General features: G+C 37.5%; 1 protein-coding gene across 1 annotated transcript in view; it reads right to left on the bottom strand.

The window, feature by feature from the left end:
• Nucleotides 1-27,132, bottom strand: part of Delta (neurogenic locus protein delta) — a 57,577-nt gene that overhangs the window by 3,533 nt on the left and 26,912 nt on the right. The window contains exons 4-5 of the mRNA XM_014234079.3: nt 18,440-18,688; nt 9,917-9,971 (exon numbers count right to left, since the gene is read on the bottom strand). Of these exons, the coding sequence (XP_014089554.2) occupies nt 9,917-9,971; nt 18,440-18,688 (304 nt within the window). The remainder of the gene's footprint in view (nt 1-9,916; nt 9,972-18,439; nt 18,689-27,132) is intronic.

Raw genomic sequence — 27,132 nt, 5'->3', positions numbered from 1 at the left:
AAATGACAAATAAGAAATAAAATAAAAATTCGGACGCTGCGTTGACCCGCCTGAGGGCTTGCTTTTAATTTCGGACGAGAATTTTTTGATTTCGATTTATTTTGCTTTTCTAAATTCGTTTGGTATGGGTTTTGTAGTGCTCCGTCATTATTGTCATTATTAAATTAAATACTTTTTTTTATATTTTTTTATACAGCGCACATATCCTTTGTACGCGAGCGCGCGCGCTTTCACTATACATACATAACAGAATTTCGAACGCGAACTTTGCTGAAGGGAATCAACGCAAAGAGACAAGTGGTGGAACTTACTTGACGAAGCGTTGAGTCAGTAAGTAAGTTATTGCCTTAAAGTGGTAGCGAACGAGCGCGCTCGGGCACACAGGCGCGGAATGCATGCGTATTTGTACATTTGCCATGCATGTGCTTATTGGCCGTGAGAAATAATTTGCAAAAATGGTCACACACCATAAACACACAGAAAATGGATGGACGGATGGTTGGTTGGTTACTTGCTTTTGCTGGGACAAAGAGCGAAAGACAGACAAACAGACAAAACTACCAGCAAAGACATGTAAGAAATCGAAGCGTTGTACATAAAGTGGAATATATGAGTAGTGAAAATACAAAGCGCAAATAAAAAGTGTGCAACCTAACAAAACATATAGAGAACGGCACAGCGTACAGGCGCGCAGCCGACGCAAAACCTAAGCTCAGTTACGCTTAAAGACACGTAGACTAGCTACGCATACTCATATGTACAAATCACTTGCATACAATACTAGGCATTGTACCAAGTTGAGACGACCAAGTAGAGAAGATCGCCATGATCGCCGACTAACTGCAGTCCGAGAGTCACCTTTCGCCAAATGGTCTACTGCAAGTGGAGTTATTTACTTATAATATTTATAAGTGCATTTTACTTTTGCTTCGACTTCTTCTACATGTACGTTTTATTGCAGCCACCCGCCGCTATTGTTAGCTAGTTAAGTGTGTAGAGTCTGTGCAGTCAATATAACCGTCGCGGCGTCTTACGGCTTGCGCTCAATGGCTGGCAGTCAGTCAAAGAAATAGTCACTGCGTCAAAGTGTTTTTGTTGCGGCTGTCACTGCGCAGCCGAAACAGTGACAACGACGAGTTAGCCGTCAAGTGCATTGGTCAAGCCAGTTACTGCAGCAACAAAGTCGCTCTGTTGTTGTCGTTCACGCAGATCTTCTTTGGAATTGTAAATATTAATGGTCGAGTTGCTTTATTTATTTTTGTGCTTCCACTCTTTTGTGTATTTATGTTAGTGTTATTGTTGCAATTTGATTTGTGACTGACAGACGTGCGCGCGTTTGTCATTCACATTTGTTGGTAACTTGCGCTGTGTCGCGGCAATTGTGTCTGCATTGGCGCTTTCTGCGCGCTGTGAAGGAGAGCGATTGTTGAATGGTGCATCAACTGTTTTATTAAATGAGCAAAAGAAAATTATATTTTTGCATAGAAAGCTTATGCGCTTCACGCTAACAAAGCTTCATAAACACTTCACTGACCCACATGTGAAAAATTTGCAAAACGAGCTCAAACAATTATTGCTCACCTTTGTCCACATAAAAAAGTGAAATGTGAAGTGTTTTCGCGCGTCCTCTAAGACAACGTTTTTGAAAGCATTGCGAATACTCGTGGATTTGAAGGAATGTGGCGCAACAAATTGTAATTAAAAGCGCCAAACGCATACATATGTTTATGTAGTGTGACATACACCATACTTTCGTAGCGTAAACGCGACGCACATGCGCAAGTGCTCATTAAACTTCTTCAGTTATGCTACGAACAAAAGTTGACTATCACTTCATGCGCTTGTTGTTGGTGCAGTTGTTGGCTACACTCCAGTTATGATAGTCAGCTAACAATCACAGCGTACATCAAGTGCCACAAGCATAACAAGCTACTTCATTAAAATCAATTTTAATATCAAAAGTGCCAAACCGAAAGATCTTCAAAATTTATTATTTGTGTGAAGTTTTAAGGCGAACGATGAGGGGGGTCAATGTAAATGAAATCGTATATAATAGCCGCTGGCTCTGGTGCAAAAACATGTGTATGAGTCGGGGTTCAAGTTGAAACCGAAAGCGGCTATGCAAGCGCTACCACGAAATGTAAATCTGAATAAGACTCAATAAACAACATATTTTTATTTGTTAGAAACTGCGCGATTGGCAATGAGTTGGCAATCTTTGTGACTACATACAGATCGTCTTCAGTTGCAAGCTGCAAGAGCCTGCCAGGTTTCGCATTTAACCGCCTGCGTTAGGGCGCTGAGTAAATCAATGAAAATGCAAATAAATCAGCAAGCGGTAGGCGCAAGCAACTGACAATTGCAAAAAGCAATACACAGTGCGCGAAGCAGACAGGCAGAAGACACAAGATGTATCACCTGTTTCGCAGGCAGATAATATTATGCAGCGAGGAGAAAATGCAAAAGTGTTGCGGCATGCAAATGAAAAGCGCTTACAGCAGCGGCAGCTGAAATACAAGTAGACAGTTCGGCTGTCATGCACTACAGAGAATGAGTGAGCTTCCAGCACTGACTGACTGCCACGTTGCCGCGTTCTGACTGTGGCAAGTGCAAGCGGACAGGCGCAAATTGGCATGACAAGCGGCTGAAATGGCGAACGCATGATTGCAAGCAGCAACTGCGTGGTGTTTGGCAAGTGCAGCAAGCGAATGGTTGGCTGTGAATAGTAGGGATCCTTGTGCTGGTGCCAGGCGCTCAGCTGAGACAAGAATATTACAATACAATGGTCATATTTTTAGCGAAGAAAATCGTGCATTTTAAGTATGGGTATTAAGGAATTACAAATAATCGTATGATGCAATGGAAAACAATTTTTGGCAACATTATTAGATATATTAAAAAAAAATTATTAAAAATTAAAATTTATGAACAAAAATAAATAAACATAAAAAAAATAAAAAAAATAATAATATAAAATAAAAAAAAAAATAAAATAAAAAAAAATAAATAAAAAATACCAAAAAATTTAGGTAATAAAATATTTTAATTCAAAAAATGCTTATTAAACATTTTTATAAATATCCAATTTTAAGTGTTATAAAAGAAGCAAGATTCTTTTTTACAATATGACGTGCGCGCTTATCACTTTAAATATCAGTATCATAATAACCAAATTTAAATGCAAATATTTATTAAATATGCAACAAATAATTACCAAAAATACTCAAATATAGGCAAACGGTTAATAATGTTCGCGCTGATCGTATAAGACTATATACAAATATTTAACAGCAGGTTATTTGTAGTTGTGGCAGCGCTTCTTTTTTAAAATAAAATTAAATATTAATGTAAATGCTGTGTACGACTGCAGTAATAATAGCTAAATTTATTTTTTAGTGATCGCTCTGATCGTAATAAACACAGCTAATATTTTATGCCAAAACATTTGCTTGAGCAATAAGCTTATGGGTTATTACTATTATTATTATATGATATTAAATGCAAAGTAGACGGTTTTTGCTGTAAATGTAACTCGAAATAGTAGGACAAAGATCATGCCGACCGTGTAATGATCGCGAGTATTTATTTTAAATTTAAATCAGGTATGCATGAAAGTTTTTTATGACAAAGAGTAAAATGATTGCACAATAAATAAAAGTAAAATGCATAAATTATTGCACAATATTGCACGGCTCAACTTTTTAGAGAAGATCGCATGCTGAATTTCTTCAAGATTATTTATTATTTGCAAATATTGGTCAGCAATAACTTTTTTTAAATCTCAATAAAACGCCAGCAATTAAAATGCAATAAATTGAAATGCAAAGCGAGTTAATTGCGGCAGCGAAATCGATCACTTTTACTGCATTTTTGCGCTGAACTAGGTTCAAAAAGAAATCACTTCGTTGTGATACAATAAATTGTACAAACTTTAAATTTGTTAAATGAAATTACGAGTAAAAGCGTCACGAATTGAGCGCATACAAAATTTCATATATTTCTGCAAAATAAATATAGATGAAAACGTAGTTAATATGCCGCATACCATACGTATAAAAGTCAGCAACTAACCTAAATCGTAAATTATAGGCGAGGTTATTAGTAAGTGGCAGCGCCCTACCTAATAGCTGCAGCCGTAAGCGAAAATGGGAGGAAGGCGGCAAAGTAGAAGCAGCACACAAGCGTATGGTAAGCCAAATAACTTGCAACTACCTTGGCTAATAGAATTTTTATATGCTGAGAAAAAGGCCTTCACCTAAAAATCAATTACCAATAATTCATTTGAATTCAGCGAATTGCTGCCATAAAATGTTAGCGCGAGTGAGAATCGCATTTCTTGTTTCTTTTGCAACGCGCGCTAGGGCGCGCAGAGTTGCTAGACAAGCCACGGCAGCGTGCTGTGGAATTGCGGCTATAAAGTAAGTGATATGTAGTTGATATGCAGTTGATATGCAAAAATCACAAACAATATGTATGGTTAATATGTGTGTAATATATGCGCGTTGCTACGCGCAATGGCACGCACAACGCATGGTAAGCAACCTACAAGTGGAACAGCATAGCATAACAAAGAAAGGTGCACAACAAGTAAGTCAGCGTTTGTTTGAGCGCTTTTGTGCGTGGCTTAACTTTGAGCTACTTTTTGAGCACCTTTACAAATTTATGCCTTTTATTTTCTTTTCTATTGTTGTTTCAGGTGTGTGTTGGCATGAAATTGCCAGTGGCAGCCAAGACGCTCGTCGTTTGCTTGTAAATCGGGTACTATGATATGCATGTAATGCTTGTTATTTCATTTTATTATTATGCTATATTTGACTTGTTATACTAATGCTAGCTGTACAGCCAAGTTGTTGTTGTTGTTGCCGGTGTTTTATGGCCGCGCGCAACGCATGATCATTGCTTGCTTGGCATCTGCTATGCTTAAGTGTGTTTGTGGTGCGCGTTCGTACGTAGCAGCAGCGCGCCTCACGTGGATGCGTGCAGAATTATTAAAACATTCCCACACATTACCACAGCACATTGTCCGAAAGCAAAAACAACAAAAAGCGTAAACAAAACAACGCAAGCAAATAGCATAACAATAATAATAGCGGTCAAAACAGAGTGAAGAAGAGTGTATGCGCGGATTCTTGAACGCGCGCAAGTGTACCGGGCAACAAAAATTAAATAAAATAAAACCTACAACCACAGCAAATAATGAAGCGCAGTGAATGTGTGGCAGCAAGAAAGGTGCATAAAGTGCAACACTTAGCTTTTTAACTATCAGCGCGTTTGTGTTCGTGCTTGTGTGTGTCTAAGCGCTTCCAAGGAAAACTAATTTCAATTTTATCGCTTTTGTTTAACTAAATTCAGCGCAACATACGCCAAGTTAACTGCTCACACTCTACAACTATATGTAAGCATGTGTGTGTGTTTGCGAGTATTGCTTTATTTCAGTATTTTTATTGATGTCGACGCCTTCTGCGCGCACGCCTACACGCTTATGCCTTTGCGTATGTTTCAATGCACATTTAGTTGCCTCAATCGGTCACTCACGCCACTAAAGGCTGCTAGTTTCGGTCGCTCATCGCCAAATAGTTGCGCGCACTAAGGAACCCCTCCTCTTCGTCTAACTTCAATTTTATTGCACATGCATACATTAACTTAATTATAACAATTAGTTGTTTGTGTTTTATACATAGTTGTTGTTGATGCCGAAATACCAAAAAAACAAAATATATATATATATATAAAAAAATCTTGCCTTGCGATTACAAGTGCTACTAACTTGGCTTAAAGAGCAAGTGACTACCTGCTGTAGCTTCGAAATGAAGCGAAAAAAATGCAAGCACACACATACATTATTTTGCCAGCTGCTTAGCTGCCACAAAAACAACACCAACACCGTGTCAACATTATAAATACCAACAACAAGATTGGCAAGAAAATTAATAAAAGCCCGAAACAAAGCAATAAAACAACAGCAACAACAATATATATATATATATATATATATATATATATATGCAGTTGAACAGTTCCAGCCGGCTAGCAGTCGCCAGCAGCATGCAGCATTATTGTCATTCTGTCTTGACGGCGTTTTTGTTGTTGTACTCATCAACTTGTTGTGTTATGTTGCAGCGCTGCTGTCAACTGCGTCACAATTACCGTTGAAAGACGCACGCAAACACACATAAGAAATATATGTACATATGTATACAAATATATAGCAACATTGATTAAGAGACCCTTAAGCTGCAATAAGCAACAGGTAGATGTTTATGTGTGTATGGGCTGCTACCATTTTATACTCCACACTTGCAACATATGAATACCAGTTTATTCACTTCTCAGCCATCTTTTTTCGTACATATTTTAGAGTTGTTGTTGTTATAATATATTGTCAATACATATCGCATAGCACAATACACCTGCCGTCATTATAGCCGAGCGTCGGTTACTGCTGCTACTGCGGCTATCTTTAATTTTTGCGACGAATTAATGTGTATAAATGTAACTGCGACTGGTCGCTACACCTGTTTGTGTGTGTGTGTATCATTTATGCGATGAAGTAGAATGAAAATGTTGCGCAGAAAACAAGGTGCGCCTCATGCTGGCAGAGTAGTTGAAGTTAGTTATTGCTTTTATTATATTCGTACTTTGCCACAACCAACAGCTATTTCGCCTTCAACTCATATTTCATTAGTAGATATTATTTATTTGCTACATTGTGCGGGCTACTGCAGCTTTACTGTTGCAAAGTGTTGATTTGCCAACAGCAGACGTGCGAAAAACGGGAAAAATGAAGACAGCTGCTGCTTAGAGCGGCGTTGCTAAGCTGCAAAGTAGTAGCGCAACATGTTGCAATGTAGTGGTAATTTAAAAAGTAGCTCTTATAAGTATTATTTTTGGGATATTGAGCAACAATGTAGCTGTGCAATATGTTACTGGCGAATATTCTTGTAAGCACATCTTACATTAAAATGTTAATAGTTGTTTGTTTGTAAAAAGAATTCGCAAACTTTTACTACAAAAATGCTTAGAAACATGCTGCGGAGCACATTTAGTAGGTATGTTGCTGAACGTGCTAAGATGTTGAACAGTATTCATACAGCCTTTGAATGTTCAATTAAATACACATGTTGCTAGCATGGAAAGTGTGCTTAAACTTTCTTTGTACAATTTTTGAATGCAAAAACATACGTGGCGGCGTGCAAAATAAACTAAAAACATTTTAGCAATGTGTTACAAAAACAAACAAAATTTTGTTGCACAATTAATTAGTTTTCAGTTTTTTTTAGAAAAAATCAATTTTTGTCAGCATTCAGACAATATGTTGCTACATCTACATATTGTTGCTGCCAGCAAACTATTATATATGTACAATTTAATGATTTTTGAACAATTCCCCATTACAAAAACAGACAACAAAAGCAAACTTTTTCTCACAGTCTTTTATTCCAATGCAATTACCGTCAAACAGCCGCTAACCAGCTGACTACGCCTGCATACAAAATTACCTGGCGCGTCAAAATTGCAAGCTCAAGTGTGTATAAGTAACAACGCCTACCAAAACAGTAACACGGCGTATGTATGCCACCGAATCTGCATAACTCTTGCCTAAATGCGTGACGGAAAAATGAGTTGTGAAACGAACACACAGGCGGACAAATAAAAAAACCCGCTACTGTCACACGAAATTTCACTTAGCTGTGTGCTGAACTTGATTTATTTGAGAATGCGGTAAATATGTGCAAGCGCAGACTTTCAAAAACAAAAACAAAAGCAATAGCAAATGAATAATAAAATTCATAAATACGAGTAGTTGTGTATATAAATATGTTTGGGTGTGTGTGTGTGTTGTTGTGTGACTGTTTGGAAAAATTCTGTAAACTCAGCACGGTGTATTCTTTCACCTGGGCTATGTCAAAAGCAAAACCGAAAAATGAAACAAATAAATTTAAACATTTACATGTATGTGTGCGTTAGTGCCCGACAATGTCGCTAGGAGGCAGAAAAGCACACTATCAGACCTAGCGCAAAGTTGTTGTTGCTGCTGCCGTTGTCAGTTGCCATTGCCACACGCTGCAGGCATAGAAATGTGGGAACAAATTTGTGATACAGTTTAAAAAGATTTCGTTGACTTCCACGGCTGAAGTTGGCGAGTAAATTAGCGTTGGCGCGTGTGTGTATGTGTGAGTGCATTTCGAACGACTAATGTGTGTATATGCATGCAGTAATGCAAAACCTCAAATGAAATTGAAGATCTGAACCTCAACTTCAATAAAATTTTTATAAAAAAATTAACACAAGTTAAAAAAAATAAAATAAAGTAAAATAAAAATAAAACTTAAATAATAAGATTTTGAAAAATATATGAAAATAAAACTTAAAAAATTAAATTTAAAAAAAGTAAAATAAAAAATCTAAAAAATTAAAAAAAAAAATAAAAAGTTATAGAAAGATATAAACGTGCGCTAGAAACTATGTGCATTGTGATGCATCATCAGATTGCAGGTGCAGCACTTGAAAAAAAATCGCCAAAAAATCCTTGCATGTTGGTGGCAGATAGACAAAAAGTAATTTTTGCGCCCTTTGCGCCACTACAGTTGAGGGAATTTGCGGCAGCATTTTTGTGGCATATTGGGCAATGAATTTGAGGGCGAAAATATGTAGAAAAGGCAATAAAAGCTAATAAATGCAAATGAAACGGCATTTTATTTATGGTTGCGGCAGGCAGAATACACCCTTTTAGTGTATGAAATAAATAAAAAAAACAAAAGCAAACACACCGAAAAGTAATAGCAATGCGCCACAACTATGTGGCAGACAAGACAACAAAGGGCGGCCATAAACTCACAGGCACAAAGTATGCAGCAAGCAAATATATATATATATATATGTATATATATATGTGTGTGTGTGTATTTGTGCAACTAATAAGCAGAATACACGAGCTGGGCGCATATGGAATGCAAAATAAAACCGATTAAATAACTACAAAAGGTGTGCCAGTCAGCAGCGCAGCGATGATGTTTCAACTGCTGACTGTCAGCCAAAACTAATGCCGCCAGCTTGGGAGTGTTTTGGCTGGCTGGCTGACAGACTGCCTGATGATATGATGATATGTACGTGCATGGCGCATTATAATAATATAAACAAACACAAAAATGATGTTGTTGCATGAAATTTGAAAACTAAAATGCAGCAAAGGAGCGCGCGCACACAACAACCATGAAACAAATGTAGTACTCGCGTTGACACCTCTATGGCTGGTGGATGCGACAATGCGAATAACTACAAAAAAAAAAACACGGCACTGAAGGAAATAGCTTTGAGTGTCGCGCCCGTACGCGTATAAGAAGCGCTTGCAGCGCACAGTAGCCGAACTAAGCGCGCTGTGATGCGCCAACACGCAGCCACATAGTGAACGTGCAAAACCAATTTTAATTAGCTGCAAACAAATGTGCGCACTGACTGACGGACTGCTAGTTGGCGGTCGAGTGAGTGACTGGAGTGCTATGAATAGCGTCAGTTGCCGCGCTGATTTGTTGGTGAGGCGACAAGCGCGCCGTGCAAATGCTGAGCTCATGAATGAACGGCGCGGCGAACAAAGCGTTCTGGCAATAAAACAGAGAAGAGCGCTCGAAAACAAATTTAATAGGGGAAAAATTAAAACAATACAAAAAAAAAATATATAAAACTAGCAACTATTTGGAGTATAGTAAGAAAATTCACCGAAACGCGGTTTGCTGCTATTTAATGGGTGGGTGGTGGTTGTAGCGAGCGTGTGCAGGCGTATATTATTTAAATAGTTTCGTGTGGTTATTAAGAAGTTAATAGCATTTGCTTTGTTTATGCAATACCAACACTTATTTCCATGTGTTTGTGTGCATGTGTGTGAATATAGACAGTAGTTAGTCAGATAGATACTTACATGCATTGATTGGGCTTGTCGCAATGGCCATGCTCGCAGCCTTTCGTGCACTCGGCTGCAATGAGAAGATGAAAATAGTTATGAGTCATTTATTGCACATTTCATTAATCATGCTATGATATAATCTTATAAATATAAAAGTTAAACACTGAAATACTTTATGTTCTATTAAATAATAAAAAAAAAGTTGTTTTGAAAAAATTAAGAAATTTAAATATTTTGCAATTAAAATTTAAATAAATTGCAATAAAGATAAATTTTAAATTAAATTTTGGTAAACTTATCATAATGTTCATTTAAAATAAAAGTAAAACTATATATTGCATAGAAAATTTTATAAGAAACATTGTTAAAAACTAAAACAAAAGAATTAATTACATATATAATAATTATTGTAATAAAAAAAGTGTGATATATGTGTATACATATTTATTTTTGTTTTCTTTTATAGTTTTTTAAAATTTTTATAATTATTTTTAATTCAATTTTCACTTCACTTTTCATATTTTTTGCAACTGACATGTACACAATAAAAAATTAATCAAAACGAAAAAAATTAATTATATAAAAAACTATTGTTATTAAAAATTGTGATAAAATTATCAAAATAACGTTCAAATTTTACATTAAATAAAAATGAAAATATATATTGTAATAAAACTTTAACATTAAAATTATAAAAAATTAAAAAATATTGTATGTATTATATAAAAAACCACGTTTTTTATTTCTTTTGTAATGTTTAATTTTTATCATAATTTTTAAAATTTGTTTCCAATTGCTTTGTTAAAATTTAAAAAATTATGCTTTTCATGTTTTTAATATCTGGCAAATATTTTGACTATGAAGAAGCGCACATAGCGGTGCGGTGAATTACATTCACCAAACAGAATTTCACTACATGCATACATGCATCTTTCATTTTTAATATTTATTAACTTTTTCCACCGTCAACACCATCAACTTCGTTTTATTTGCACGCCACAGTTTTATGCTTTTTCTGTTAAAAAAAAAAATTGGTTGCAGACACAACAAAACCTGAAATCAAAGCGATGAGTTTTCAAATAAAATGCATATTTTAAATAAAATTTTTTTTCTTTCTCTCAACTCCACAGCAAGAGAGACACCCCAACAAAGCACAGTGCCACGCACATAAAAATATTACGACAAAAGTTTCAGCGGCGCTAGTGCGCAGTTTGGAAAATAGAAAGTTGAATGTCAAAGTAAAGTTGTGGTGAAGGCACTCAACAACAACACCAGCAACAATAATGATAAAATGCGAAGGTGTAGGTCGTCGATGCGCCATTTGATGGGATATTGCAATTGTTGCGTTGCTTTTGTAGCCAACACAAGGTATGCATGCGCTGCTAGTAAGAGCTCTGCCCCTCGCTGCCGTCACTGTGGTTCGCCATAACGCTGCGCTGCGCGGGTGTGAATCGCAGCAAATGAGATAAGTAATAAAAAGCGCACAACTATCCATTAATTTTCTCTAGCGCTCGTACTTTGCCGCTATGATTGCAGGCGGTCTGACAACTTTTTCGTTTTAATTGTATGCGCGCGCGCGCGCTCGTACACAACAACAATTATTGGGATGCATTCGCAATTGGCGAGATACATCATCAATACAAGTTGTTTGCGATGCTGTATCGCGGATGTGCAATTGCAGGTGTTTGGTTTTTATTGGTATTTTATGTAGCGGTTTTTTTCACTCGTTTCTTAACAACTTGTAGATATGTATGCAAATGTAAGGTGCTTGTTGCCTTTCTCACATTGGCTTGTGGCTTATGAGCGTTTACTGCGATTTCTTGTGGTGGAAAGGCACTTTCGCATCTAAGCGTTAATTTTACGTTTGCTTTTTTATTTAATTGAATGCATGTACCTTAAAGTAATTTTTTTTTCGTTGAGATTCTTTACATTTAGTACTAGTAAGCTATTTTTATAACAAGAAATAGCTATATTTATATAAATGCACCTGATATTTGGTATTATTAAAAAAAAAATCGGAATTTGCAGTTGCAGTTACTATTGTATCTTATAGATACTCTTCAATTTTAATGCTAAACGGTTGCTTTTCGAAAGTAAACCTGCTTTACGGTAAAAATTATTGCAAAAACATGCAATTTACAGTCGCAGATACTTTTGTATCTAAAAGATACATTTTAAATTTGATGCTAATTTAGCTTTATTTATAACAGCAAAAATATACAATTTTTAGTCGTAGATACTTTTTAAATTAGAGGCTAATTTAAAGTTCGTTTACAATGAATTACTATTGAGTTTGCTTTTCAAACAGATACGTGCCAATAAATAAGATCATTGCATTTACAGTTAATTAGACTGATATGAAGATTGCTATGATTAGCATATTTGTATTTATTTTCATAATTCAATTTAACAAGCTTTCAAACTAAATCTATGTACATATGTATTATTCACCACACCACACATAGTTAGACACTCTCACAGCGTTCGTACGTATCAAAGAATTTCGTACTTATCGCAGAGCAACTTCCTCAACAAACTTCGACAAAATAAAATCAATGACGTGCCAAAGCCAGAAGGTAGTTAGTAGCTGAAAACCCTATACAACAACAATCGACGGCCATGCCGATCATTGTTGTGGCAAAAAGGAAACACAGAAAATGAAATAATCTCATGGTCAAAATACAAAGCGATTCCCAAGCCTTTGAGTCAGACGAAACAAGCACTTAGTCAGCAAGCCGGCCGGTCGGTCGGCGGTCGTTCCACGAGGCATTTAGCTAAAAGAGCAACCAACTCCATGTACATGTATATGTATGAGCATACAAAGTATTGTACAATTTTAATTTTTATATGTGTCTGCCTATGTTGCAAGCAACACCAACAACAACAGCGGCAGCGGCAGCAGCAGAGCAGCAACAGAAATATGTGGCAAACGTGTTTTTGCTCGTAGTCGGGCAGTAAAAGGGCAAACAGCGGTGGCGGCAAGCATTAAGGGGATAGCAACCAAGATGGGAGTTGCCATTATTCTGTTTGTGTGTTTATATGTTGCGGTGCAAACAGAAAAAATAAAAACGCGAAAAGATGCTGCCAGAAATAAATGTTGCCACACAGACGTTTTGCCCACTTTAACGCCGCGCAGAAGGGTTGCTTTGGCGCAAATCGTGAATTACCTACGCGCATTGCGATGGACTTTGAAAATTCCAGAGCGCTGAGCGCAGCAGAAAATCCACAATTCATTCAAAAGCACACACGACGCGAGTGAACTAATTGAGGAATCAAAGTGAAAAAAGAATTAAAAAGAAAATAAAATCGACCAACAACAACAGTGACAACAAGGATCGCGGAATTTGGCTATAGCTTTTGCATTGGCGCAAGTAAGCCGCCGCGTTGTTGTTGGGCGAATTCTCGCAGAATTTTCTTATGCGCTGCATTGATGCTTTGGCTGCTTTTAGTTGCAACAAATACATACAAATAATAGCGAAAACAATCACATTGATGTAAGTCGATGCTAACTAAGCGGCAGATAGACGGACGTCTACCCTTCGATTAGCCGCTGCCACTAGCTGACTTTTTATACATACTAAAGTTGGGTCGCCTAGCTTCGGGTGCGAAAAAGTAAAATTGCTAGAAAATCGCAAAAACGTGCGCGTATCTTTGCTTTTTCCTTTGCCCTGCCTGTATGTGTGTTGTGTGAGGGGCAGCGCTAGTCAGACCACCATATGTTGCTAGAACCAACGCTTGCTATTGTCGAGCGCGCTTAGTCTCCTGCCTGCCTGATTTTCCGCTGAAGTGTGCATTCGCCTTTTAATTTTCTTCGCCATCATGCCAGTGACTTACACAGCAGCGCCTGGCCTTAGCTTACCTTGGCTGCGTATGCTCGGGGCATACGCTTAAAGGCAATAATGCATAATATTGTGGAGCAATTGGCATTCTAAAAGACTTATGCGGCTGGAAACCGAAACAGTTGGGCAGTTACATAAATAGTCGCGTTGTATGACAGAGCATTGCTGGCATCGCGCTCTATTAGGCGGCGACGTTGCAGCAGTTGGGAGTTACGTGTCGTGCAAGGACTACTGGCAAATAGAATTTACTACATCTGAAAGTGAATTTATGTATGGCTAAGTATGCGCGCACGGCTGTAGCATGGCATTCATGCCACAGGCTATGCACAGGCAGCAGCCAGGCGTGAGTGAATAAGCGCGGCAGCGGCAGGGAATCCCAGTTGGTGTTACAAGTGGGCGCATGTGCGTCTGTATGTATGACGCGCACAAGTTCACACGCCCGCAAGGATTTGTGCGCATACAGTAGATGTTGCACATGCATGATTGCTAATGTGGCAAATGCAATAACTGAGACTATTACAAAATTGATTCAGTGCGATTTTTCCCAACGTAAGCACTTTCACTGTGTGTACGCGATCAAAGTATGCATACATGTAAACATTGTTGTAGATATTTGTAGTATTTATAGCTTAAAATAGTAATGGGTTGCCAGCTGCTGTGTAAGGATAGCGATCTCTTGGATAAACTAGATGGTAAGATGGTGGGAAAATATGGTTCTGATAAACAATTACATATTGAATGCAGTAAGCATAGCGAATGAAAGTTGTGCAGGTAAAGGTTTTGTAAGTTTTCTTAAGCGTAAATTGGTGCAATAGAAACCATATGCTAATTGCTTGCAATTTGGCACTAAATTTAAACCTTTTGACATTCGATGAATAAAAGCTTCGCTATTGTGAATTGAGACAGTTTTTAAATCCTTAAAACATCTATATTAACCTTTTAGAGAAAAAGCTTTCACAAAAAAGTAAAGAGCTTCCATAAAATAGTTAAAAGCTTGCACAAAAGAGTAAGGAGCTTTAACCTATTATTAAAAAAGCTTTCACACATCTCTAAAAACCTAATATTAAATCTTTCTTAAACCACGAAATCAGCGAAAACAGCATTTTAGCGAAAACGCTTTCGTGTAAAATGAAATGAATGAAAGTGAAAGCTTGAACACCCCAATTGCGCGAAAGTGCTTAATAAATTTACAAATTATTGTTTTTCGCAAATATAATTTCATTTATTTTATATTTAAATCATTTTAAATAGTAATTAATTAATACAAAGTTTGCCCATAAATGTTTTACTATGTACATATATACTGAGATATGCGCGAAAATTTTGCAACAATAAACAGCTGTTGAAATGTAGAACAGACCATTCACTTAACTTAAGCACAGTGAACAATTTTTGGGTGAAGTACAATCGTTAAAAAATAATGTGTAAAAATAACAACACGCATGTGCACAAGCAACAGCGCCAAATTCACTGAAAGCGATGGACTATGAAAATAAAATTAGAAATAAAAAGTATTTGGGCACGTGAAGCTCGCTAAGCAGAGCCATATTTATTATTTTAATTAAAATTTTTTGTTTATTTTTCTATTATTTTCTGAAAGTCAAACACCTTAAGTAGTTTTTCGAGTAGTAATTAACATATCAAACAATTTGAGGTTGCTGCAAGAATATAAGTACGAGAAAAGTAAATGAGTTTGTGAAAAAAATTGTACACAAATCACCGATCAGGCGCACTGATCGATGGCGGTGCGCTTGCTTAAAGTTTGTCATTTTCGTAAGAAAACCACTTTGAAAAATATGTGTGGCGAAACGAATTTTTTCAACGCGTTTATTATAGACTTTTGTTTTGTTTTTGTTGTCATTATTGAAAATCACTTGCTTGTCAAATCAAATGCGATGATTTAACAAAAGAGAAAAAAATAAATAGTGTAAAGGGTGAATGGTGTAATTTTGTATAATAAAAAAATATTGAACACACAAGAGAGTAAATATCAATTTGAATTACTGGCTGCTCTTTTGTAGCTACATACAGTGGACCTAAGCAAACATTCAAATTAAAGTGTAATTATTGTCTCAACCACGATCGGCGTACGATCGCGTTGAAGCGCTTGCAACGAAATGCGGCGATGACTAGAAGCTCGCTGTCACTCTGTGTAGTGTAGTACCTGCTATTGACATTGATTTCTATAATTTTTGCTGTTGTAATACAATAAACAATTGGCCGAGCTACAAGGAAGTGACGGCAAAATACACGATCACTGCTTGATCATGGTTTTTTATGTATGCATGTATGTGTTATTATATGTAAATTACAAAATCAATGAGTGTAGAAAATTTCATTTGTCATCGTTCCCATTTTAGCTTATAGTTTTGTGCTATTGTTTTTTCAATGGCGGTGCGATCAGGAGTTGAAAATATCATTTGGATGAGGTATTAGACGAAGGTATGGGGCGGAAACGAGTTAAGAAAGCGAGTGAACGAAGAAGTTCAAGGAGGAAGGGAAGGGACTACTGGTACAAGTTATCAATGTGTTGAAGATATGTATGTAGATTGAGGTAGTGAAGATCAATAAAAGAAAAGCGCGATGAAATGCTGCTGTTAATTTTCTAAAGAAAACTGTGCTTAGATACTTCCATTAGTAGTTGTTAGCTGAGAGAAGGTGTGAAAGACTTAAAAAAAGTAGAAGAGACAAAAAAAAAGGCAAATTATAGCCTAACATGCGATCCTCTAATTCCTACTATGAAAATTAACTAACAAAAACATTTTATTTTCAAATAAATCAAAATATGTTTAGAAATTGTCGCAAATATGTCAACGCATGAGTTAAAACCTCGTGTGGCAAACGAAAAACTCTTTGCTGCCGCACAATAATGCGCTGCAGCTTCAGCTAAGCCGGCAAGGCAACATCGTTCAAAGCCTTTTTGTACGGGTTTCGGTCGTCGTAAAACATTTTTGTCTTCACCACAACTTTTTGGGGAGAGGTTTTTGGATTGTTAGGTTCTTGCCACATATAAAAAGGCAGCACAGAGAATGTTGAATGCTAGCGATTAAGACAAGATACACAACACGCTATGCTATGCTGAAGAGCCCAACAGTGAATGAGTGCTACTGGAGCGGGAGGAGCACGCACAGGAAGACGGCATATTGTAGGCAGGCAAAACGAGAGCCTAAGAAAAATCTTCCCACGCTACAGTTTGGGCACTCAACTTGTGCGATGGTGAGAGTGAGGGAGGTGCTGGCAGTGCATGAAAGAAATAAGCATTCGACCTCATTGTTGTTGTTCTTGTTGGTATGCTGGTGGTAGTATCGGCGCATATGGAGCATTAAGTAGCGGCTACCAGAGCCTGGCAGCAAGGCAAGCAGGCACTTCAGTTATTTCGGCGTCCCTTTTTGGTTGCTACTTCGGCGGCAACAGCCGCAGCAGCTTCTTGCCTGAACTTGCTTGTGCAAGACAAACAGTGTGTCGTTGCTGTTATTGTTGTTGCAGCCAATACCTGTCGTACTACAACAACAATTGCTTTGCGTGCGCTCCACGAAGGGATGTGCGCTGTGCGGCAGGCCAACACGCAAGTAAGAGAAGCCACTAGCGGCGGTGACTCAGGCTCCATACGCTTATGTGTGTGTGCGTGGTGGGTACTTTTTATTAGTATTTTATTACTTATTGTTTTTTGTATGTGTGCGGCTTAAAATTTAAAGACCCTTCAGCTGCGGCACTCACTTCTGCTGCCACTTGTGTGCTGCTCTTCTTCTTTCATTTCGTTTTGTATGGAATGTTTTCATGTTTATGCGCTCAACGCGAGCGAATGTTGATTACACCTTGAATTTTGTGGTAAATATACCATTTTTTCGGTGACTACAATTGTTGTGCGCTTCCTTTTTTCGGTGAACGCTGCCAGTTTGCTATCCTTCGGTCAGAGATATTTATTTCCAGCAAACGTGCAAACGTGCAAACGAAAAGTAGTTGTGAAAACAAACAACAAAACAAAATCGGAAGCGTTGCGATTGCCAAAAAAATACAGCTGCCACATGGTTGCACCGGTTTTTCAGCCACATATACTTTATTATTTGCTGCCGCTGCAGCCGACTTAATCGAGTAAATGGCCTTAAATTGTGGTGCTTGCGTGGTGTTCGAGTTCTGCTGGGTATAATTTGCCAAAAGAAAGTAATGAGCCAATAAAATACACAAAAAATGTTGCAGGATCAGCAGAGATGTGTTGCTGAATGCATTTATGAAATATGTGCTTGGTTGTTAGGGCTAAAAGTGCGTAGCGTAGGTAATGTGGCATGCTTGCAGAGGTCAAAGTATGCGGCGGTTAGTGCGAGAGGGCACTAAGTAGTGGTGGTGGTAGCGACTGCAACAACCTTAGTAGTAAGTGGGCAGACAAGTGTTTTAATTAAAAAAAGGAAGCGAGCGATTTGTCGAATCAATGAATGAGTGGAGCATATATGCATGCTGCTGCGCCATGAGCATATCATTATTTTTAAATAATTATTGATATCTATGATTATTTATACTGTCTTTAATCTATAATTTTTTTTTTAATATTTTTAATTTTATTTATTAATTATTATTTTTTTATGTGTATTTTAATTAAATTATTTTTTAAATTAATTTTATAAAAAAATTTTTTTTAATTAATTTTAGTTTATTTTTTTTTAGCATATATTTTTTAATAATCGTATTTTTCTTTCTCACTCACCTTTATCACAATAATCACCCTGCCAGCCAGTCAAGCAAATGATTTCACCGCTTTCCGAACAAGTGTAATGTCCAAAGGGATCATCACGTGGCCGGCACAAATTAGCACAGCCCGCTCCGTAATAATGCGCATCGCAGGTAACGCGAAAATCGTATTCCAACCAGGTGTATTGAGCTTCGCTTTTATTCGTTTTCCACTCGGGTGATACTTCGAGTACTTGTTGCAACGATAAGCGTTGGATTAGTAGATCTGAAAGCAAGGGAATTATGTTACTTAATAAAATGGAAAAACAAATATTATAAAATATAACTCCAAAAAAAAAATTTTTTGCAAAAAATATACTCGAAAAACCTAAATAAGATAAACAAAAATGACATAAAATACATCAAAATTAAAAATAAAATAAAAAAAATGGGCAAAACACATCCAAAAGAAATTCTCAGGTCTCAGCACATTTTTGTTTTAATTTTTTTTTGCTCGATGTTGATAAGTGCACTACACCGTGTTGCTGCAGCGGTACTTATCATTGTCTAAATGCACACTTGCGCATTCTTTTTACTCGCCTGTTGGTTGGTTAGGCTATTAAATGAAGATTAATTATTGTGCATTAGTTAAAATGAGAGGCCGAACCGCCGAATGCCAACGAGCAACAGAATGCAGCAGCGAATATGAGATTTAAGTACGTATGTAGATATTGTATGGGCGATGTGGCATGCAGATTGTCATGGTTATGTTGCAGGTTGCACAGGTAGATACTTAAAAAATACACAAGGTTTTATGTTTAGTGTAAGAAGAAAGATATGAAGTTGTTTGCCGCGGCTTTAAATTATAGATGCTTATCTTAATGTTTTAAGCGCTGCAAGTGGCTTGTTATACTTTCCTTATGTGTGCTGTTATTACTGATTTGTTAATTTTGTATTTTACTCGACACTATAATTAGCGCGTTTTCTAAGGAAAACAGGGCTGTGAGATTTTTGTATCTCCTAGGTGTCAAACTATACTGTACAAACTGAAAATAAAGTGTTTGCAACATGTTGCTGAATAGTAAATTAAATATATTTTCGGTTTATATATTATATATATAAATAAGCTTAAAACTAAAGAAAATTTGAAGAAAAATTATTTACAATTTTAAAACAAGTTGCACACAACAAATGTTGTGCAACATGTTGCAATTTGAATTTAATTTTTTATCACTACATAAAACTACATTTCTGATCGTTAATTATGATCTAACATGATCACAACATTTGTTGTGCAACATGTTGCAATTTTAATTTAATTTTTTATCACTACATAAAACTATTTTTTTTGGTTCAAATATCGCTAAAGATTTTTAGTTTTACAGATAAAACGAAAACAATCGACTCTGTTTTTGATTTTACCATTTGCTGATTACCAACGAGCGAGCGTTACTTCATGCGTCTAAACGCAACGTTAAACACTATATAGCCGTTTTTTTGCTTGCCCCGCTGCAAATTACCTGCTAAAGACCGGTCTGGTGCGATGTTGCTAGCAACATTTGGTGAGGTGAGGTACAAAATTCATATAAAACTGCACACAAGCTGCTCAAAATGTGTTACATGTATATTTCACAAACAAATGCATACCACTGTGGTGTATTTGCAGTAAATTGCAGGTGCATGAATGGTGAGTTGCAAGTGGTGTGGCAAAAAGACAAAATAAATACCACGAAATAATGACAAGCGCAAGAACTGCAAGCAAAACAACATAACTACCGAAAAGCAACAATAATTTTACAGCCAACATCAAATTACAACAGCAAATGCAGCAATTGCGACGACGATGCTTAAAGTTGAAAGCAGCATAAATCTCCCGCATGGCTAGCAACAACGTGGCACACACCTATATACACAGTATAATAGCATGCATATCTGTAAGCTGGCAGTCAACGAAACCGCATTATTATACAAGCGTCCAATGCATGCGGCTGGTATTGCACCGTGCAAACGTAGGGGGACCAAAGGTGATTGTGCGCAAAACGAAGAATGCGAGAATACCGCAATGGCCGTAAGAACCCAGGGATACATAGTAAAAGTTGCATTAAAAAAAATTAAAAAATAAAACAGTATACGAAAGAAAATAATTTTTAGCACAAAGTCATGGGGTGCTGGCGTCCGTTTGTTGCGAGAGCGCGTATCATCAAAAAAAAGCCAAGCAGCGGCAACAGCAGCAACATAATCGTCATGGCACAGCGGTCAGCAATAACAATAAACAACAATTTCTCAGGAATGGATTTTCGAGGTTAACATTATTCTGCGCGCGTTGCCTTGCAAGAACCAAAGACTTAAGCAACGAACCGCACCAGCATTACCGCGCGTATTTATTGTAGCCTAACTGAAAGGCGCTGATATCTAGGAAATGGTTGCTGGACCGGGCAATGTACTGCACTGTAGCAAAGGCAAATTATTTTCGTGCTTACACCCCTTCTATATATCTATATACATAGATATATGTATATATATTTATATGAATGTTCGTACGTATGTGTATATGGTTTTCGTTGTTGCCATTCGTGCTCTTCTTACTTTCCGCTGGCATTTTATGGCATTCGCAAGTAGCTGACAAAAGCAAAAGTGTTTGTCGATGGCTTAGACCTTCCTTGCTGCCTTGGCTGCTGCTGTCGCATTTAATTTTCACTACTCTAAAACGAGATCTGCTTGAACTGATAGCGGAAACGCGGCCGTGTAATTGCCGGGCAGCCAGTAGTACGTGTTTATGCCGCTGCTAGTGCCAATAAAGTGGTTGGCGTGTTAAGGCAGGAGATGAAAGAGGTGAGTAGCAGGCAATGGGATGGCCGGCACAAGTGTTTAGAAGTTAAGAATGTTTGTGAAGGCGTTAGAGGTGGCAAGTGAAAGCGGTTTTTGGTGTAAAATAGTTTTCGTTTTCTAATAAGATAAATAAACGCACATATATGTTAAGTTAACTCATAAAATTTCACAAAAAATACTCATTATAAGCAGAAAAAAAAGTTAGTTCGAAAAAATTGTAAAAACCTGTTCGAAGATCGCTTTTTTATGAAGCTCAGTGACCTACCGATCACTGAAATGTTAAAGTAACTAACTACGTGATCCCTTGTTTTTTTATTACATAATGATTAGACCTCTATTTATCGTCAAATTACAAAAAACCAAAATGTTAATTTTTTTCAGATTGAGGATCATTTTCTGCAAGATCATAGTTCAGCAATTCTTACGAAAGTCATTACACACAGTTTGGCTGATATTTATCTTGAAATAACAAAATACAAATTTTTTAACTATAGGAGTTGAGGATCGCTTCTTTTAGATCATAATTAACGATCACTAAGGATTATTCAAACTATATTGGTTAATAAATTTCTTTTTTAAATAAATGTTAAATGCAATGCATTTTAAAGATGCAAACAAATATGAGAAAAAGCAACTCATGCTATCTGAGGATTATCGCTCGTAAGCAGTCAAACTTTTGAAAGTGCCGCAATTTTCTGCACCACTGCATTTGCCCCAAATTAGCTTATCACATACACCTGCCTGCCCACCTTCCTGCAACAAACGCTACATATTAGCACAATAAATTTCTAGCTTCAACCTACAAAAGCAAAATTTCGCTCTTATCGCACGTCTAATGACAGTGTCAGGCGTGGCGTGCGCATGCGCAAATTCCCAGCGTGCAACTTACACGGAATTGCCGGCGAGCTGTCACAGCTTTTATGCGTTAAAAAGTTGTAATAAAAACTGGCCAAAAAAAAAAACATATGTTTTAAGTGCGACAGCTAGCAACAACTAGTTTTCATAAGCTTATCGCTTATAAATTGCATGACGTAGAAAATTTTTCGTGCCACACGTAAAAGTAGGAAATCAAATTAGCAAACGCGCAAATATTAACAACTACAAACAGGAGACGACGTTAAGTCGCTCTGTTTTTGTTGTTGTTTGCTTTGCTGTTATAAATTATCTCGCATTTCTCATTTTTTATTATGAGCATTTCATATGCGTAAGTTTGCCTGCCGCATTTTTGTGGGATAACACCACAGCAAATGAATGACAACAACAAGGCGCGCAGTTAGCTGGCGCATGTGGTGTGCTTGTGCTAAAATTAGTAGAAAAAAATGTGCGTCTAATAACCTGTCATACTACAAATCCAACTGTGCGCATGCGCGGCGGCTTGTCGTGCTACACTATGCGTATGTGTGCAGAAATTATAATCAACCACGGGAGAGGCGAAAAAATGCATGCGCGCAGCAAGTTGACGACTTAGCTAGAGCGCAGACGGAGCGAAGATATAACAACAACAAACAAAAGTATCAAAAATACGCAGCTAATGGCGAACGCAAATGTGCAAAGCTTTTAGCTGATTGCCAGCGCATAGGCAGCAACAAACAGGCAGCCGAAGCAGTAGACGTATAGACAGACAGAAAGGCATATGAAGTTGCCACGCAAAAATTCCGAAAATCCATTGGAATGCCAGCATTGTGAGTGCTTCTTGTATGTATGCAAGCGCGCTGTGCCACATGCCACACTGTCGGCGCAGACATGCTGTGACACACACAAATCTCTACAAATAAGTGTTTGTATGGCTTTGAAGTAAGCTTGCATGCCAGCCTCTTAGCCAGCTGCTGCACGTTGGTGGTGACTTGTCGACCCAGCACATGCGCTTAGCGGTTTTTTCTAATATTCAAGCATATTTTACTATTTTTACACAGAAAGTGTACAAAAAAAATTGTTGAAACAGAGTTGCAGTAGAACAGGTGCCATGCTCTTGCGTCTCTTTTGCCATTTTCAGCATTTTTTGTTTTTTACAAATTTTGATTTTGTTTTTTTCGAATACGAATTTTTTTACGCTGGCAACATTAGTTTGTTAATTAATTAATTTAATTTGTGAGCATTGCAAAATCTGCCAGGAATTTTTGTATCTCTTTTTATATATTTTTTCCTTGTCAACCGGTTGTTTGCTGTATGCCACATGTTGCAAAAAGTATCAAATTTATCAAATTCACTAGTTCTCAATAGAAAATGACATTTTTCGCATATTTACCGCAATCTAGTTAGAATTGACTCGACTGTCAGCGCGTTTGTGGTCAAACTAGCTGCCACGAGAACGCCATTAGGTTGCACTAGCCGCGTATTAGCACAATTAGTTGGCTGGAAGTTCGGCGCAGAACTGGTAAAGTGCCACAAAACTTGCTGCCTGGCTGAGCGCTTGTCACCGGGCGAGTAGAGTTGTGTGACAGTCGTGTTGCAAACACACTTACATACATATGTGAGTTGTCAATGCATACAATTTCCTGCAGTTGACAATGAAAAGGTGTACTGCACGGCATATGACCAAATAAATAAATTTATTATACGAATTTTCGGCTTAATTAGTGCGAGATTCCATACGAAAAACGCTAAAAATTATTAAAAACTAGTTTGAAATTATATCATGTATGCGTTTGAAATGTCAGCTTAACACGGTGAGACTGCAACGCTGCTGAGAAACAAAAAGTAAATGAAGCAAGGAACACACACAAACAGCAGCAGAAACAAGAAGCAACAAGTAAACGAAGAAATAACAACAAAAACACAAGCCCAAAGTAGCAGATAAACACATAAAAATAAAACTTTCAGAGCACAAGTGCCACTCAAGCCACAAACGACGCGCTAAGCCATAAACGAAACAGAAAAGAAAAAAACTTTAAAAAAGAGAGAGAACAGAAAATATTTTCAACATAATGTCGGCCAGCGAGCCAGCCAAGCAAAGTATAAAGTTAAAATTAAAAGATAAGCATTTAACAACTTGCAACAAGCACTTGCACCAACAACTTTGCTTTGGCATTGGCAGAGATTAATTGGTAGGTGTAGAAGCGTTTCCAGCAAGAAGAGGTTAAAATGTTAAGAAGCAGCAGTAAACACGACAGACAAAAAGATAATGCGCAGCGGAAGAATTCCAAAGAAAAATATAAAAGAAAGATTAAAGCGTAAATTAAAATTATGAAGAATGCAGTTTAAGCATAACCTCTATGCAAAACAAGTGCCGAATATTACAAAACAACTATGCGCAAGGAAACCTGCGCGGCAAGAGTAAAGAAATGAGGGTGAGATTAATAGAAAACCAAAAAAAAAATATATTGATAAATAAACGAACCAAGTTCAAGAGAAAAGCTAGCGCAACAAGAAAGAATGATGAGATTCGAGATTGCTTAACTAACTGGGTGATTTCAGATATAAATTATCATTTAGGGTCTTGAGTCAAAGTATAAATACAAATTCCATTACTCGAGCGACGTTTGTTATCTTTCTGCTGATGGTATAATCTACATGAGTATCAGTTGAAGCGCCACAGAGTGTGTATAGCACCGAAGCATCTTATGCACACCACGAATGTTGTAAGCAATACGCCATGCGGCGCGCAAAAAAAACATTAAATTTTTTGCGTAATTTATGCTGAATTAAAAAGTTGTTGCAAGCAACAACTGGTTAGTTGGACGCTTAGCCGGTGTGCGACAGCTGGACAGATAGCGTTGGACAGGCGTAAAGTAAAGACGGAAAGAAAAAAATAATAAGAAACAATATTAAACAAAAAAGCTACACGCAACAATATGTTACAACAACACTTTAAATTTAATGAAATTAATCCTTGACAAGAGTTGCAATCGTCGAGTCATATGGCATAAAATTAAAGCGCGTTAAATTCAAAGGAGTTGAAAGACTGAGAGTTGCTGGAAAAAGTGCAATAATATTACGAATCGCGATAAAAATCTACAAACGACATGCAACATCAAAAGAAACAACGTGCAACACACACACACACACACACACACTGAAGCACACAGGGAGTCACATAAGCAAGTTTTTGTTGGCGGCGAAGGTGGCACTGCAAGTGCGCGCAGCCAGTTATTTGAAAGGAGAAGTAGAAATCGCAACAGGATGCGCACAGCAGGACATGCACGCAATGCACAGACAAAAAGTGAAATGCCAGCGCATGCAACAGCGGCTGAACGACAACAAAATTCACAAAAGCATAGAGGAGGCGTTGCGCGTTATTGGCATGTAGGCAAGCGGGAAGGCAGACAGCCAAGCCGAGATTGCAGGTTAACAGCGGCGACTGCATTGAAATGGAAAATGAAAAATCGTGCGGCAATGTTAAATCATTAGGATGATGTAGGAGTTATTTCGATTTTCTATGGAAAAAGTGGGCAACAAAAGGCAGCAAGGCTGGGAAGAAGCGACGTATGAGATTTTTTCAACCTTTTTGTGTTTGATGCGCATGAAAAAGTATAATTAAAATTCCACAAAGCCCTATTTTTAGGCACCAGTGTATAGCGTGTAAGGAAATTTTTAATTAAGGAAAAATCAAGCAGCGTCTGCTGAGCAACCGAAAATGTTCGATAAATGTTTGGTTAGACAATGAAGTGGCTGAATAATGAAGAAAAGGTTGAATAAGAAGAAAGTATTATTTTCGATTTGAGTATTTTCTAGGCAGAAGTAGGAAACATAAATCAAACGTTTCGAAGAGGCCTGGGAAAATTGCTACGAATAGTATGCCACACTGGCAACATATTAACATACAAACAAGCATTCAATAGGCATTAAAGCATTACAAAAGGCAGAGAATAATAAAAAATGAAGAGAAAAAACGCCGCTGGCAGGTAAAGCAGCTGTTGACTGGCACCGATTGGTATTGGAAATGTGAGAAGTTCGTTGTTAGAAATGGTAAATTTGTAGAAAAAATGCTGCAGGTCACTGTTGCGCTGTAATATGCGCTGCCAATGACGATTAACAAGTGACATTGGAACTGGAAAATAAAAAATTAAATAAAGCTGAACGAGCTAAGCAGGTGAGAATCAACGAAAGAACAATAAAAGTTAATGAATTATATATGTAATATTGTGAGTTTTGTAGGTTGAGGTATTGAAAAAAGTTTATAACTTATTGAGAAGAAAGGAATTTATGGTTAAAGATGAAGAAAAGGGTGTATAATAGATACATATAAAGCTAGCGCGTTTCGAAAAAATACATAAATATGTAGAAAAAGCGGCATAAGCGCTTGCTCCGTTTTGCCACAAGCGTTGTGTGGTCGCGGCAAGGTGACATATGCCAAAAATCCAGCAAAAAAGCGCTGCGCAGCGCATGCTAAAGCCTTTAAAGTGCGCGATTGATGTGCAACATGCCACGCCGCTGCTTGTACTCACTAAATATTCAAGCACACGTGTATGTGTGTTGGCTTTTTTGTCGCAGGACAAAACAATTTTATCGCTTTGAATAATCAAAAGGAATTTAAATTGCAACAAAGCCACGGTGAGCCATCAAAAAAGTTAACAGCAACGGAAATCGAAGATGCGTCTGTAGCCAGCAAACAAAAAACGCAGGCAAGCAACAAACAGATGCGACATTATTGGCATGCAACAAGCGAAATGCGCCAGCAAAAAAAAAAATAAAACTTTGATGTTGCAGTTAGCAGGCGATAAATGCGCGCTTGGTGTGCGGTTGACAGCGCTATAGGAGGCGGCTGGCGGGCGTTGGGTGGCATGCGAGCGAAAAAAGGGGAAAATAAAATTAATAAAAAGGGCGAGCAATGTTTCAGTCAGCAATGTTTTGCTTATGCGGCAGACAACAACATGCGGCATGCAACAGCAGGTACTTTGGTTTGGCTGCTGGCATTAAATTAAAAGCGAAGTAAAGCGCAGCATTCGTGCTTATAAAACGGAG

The sequence above is a fragment of the Bactrocera oleae genome, chromosome 2 (genome assembly GCF_042242935.1).
Source record: "Bactrocera oleae isolate idBacOlea1 chromosome 2, idBacOlea1, whole genome shotgun sequence".
Taxonomy (NCBI): domain Eukaryota; kingdom Metazoa; phylum Arthropoda; class Insecta; order Diptera; family Tephritidae; genus Bactrocera; species Bactrocera oleae.
Note: the sequence above shows the minus strand (reverse complement) of the source record. Positions and strands in the feature narration are given on the sequence as shown.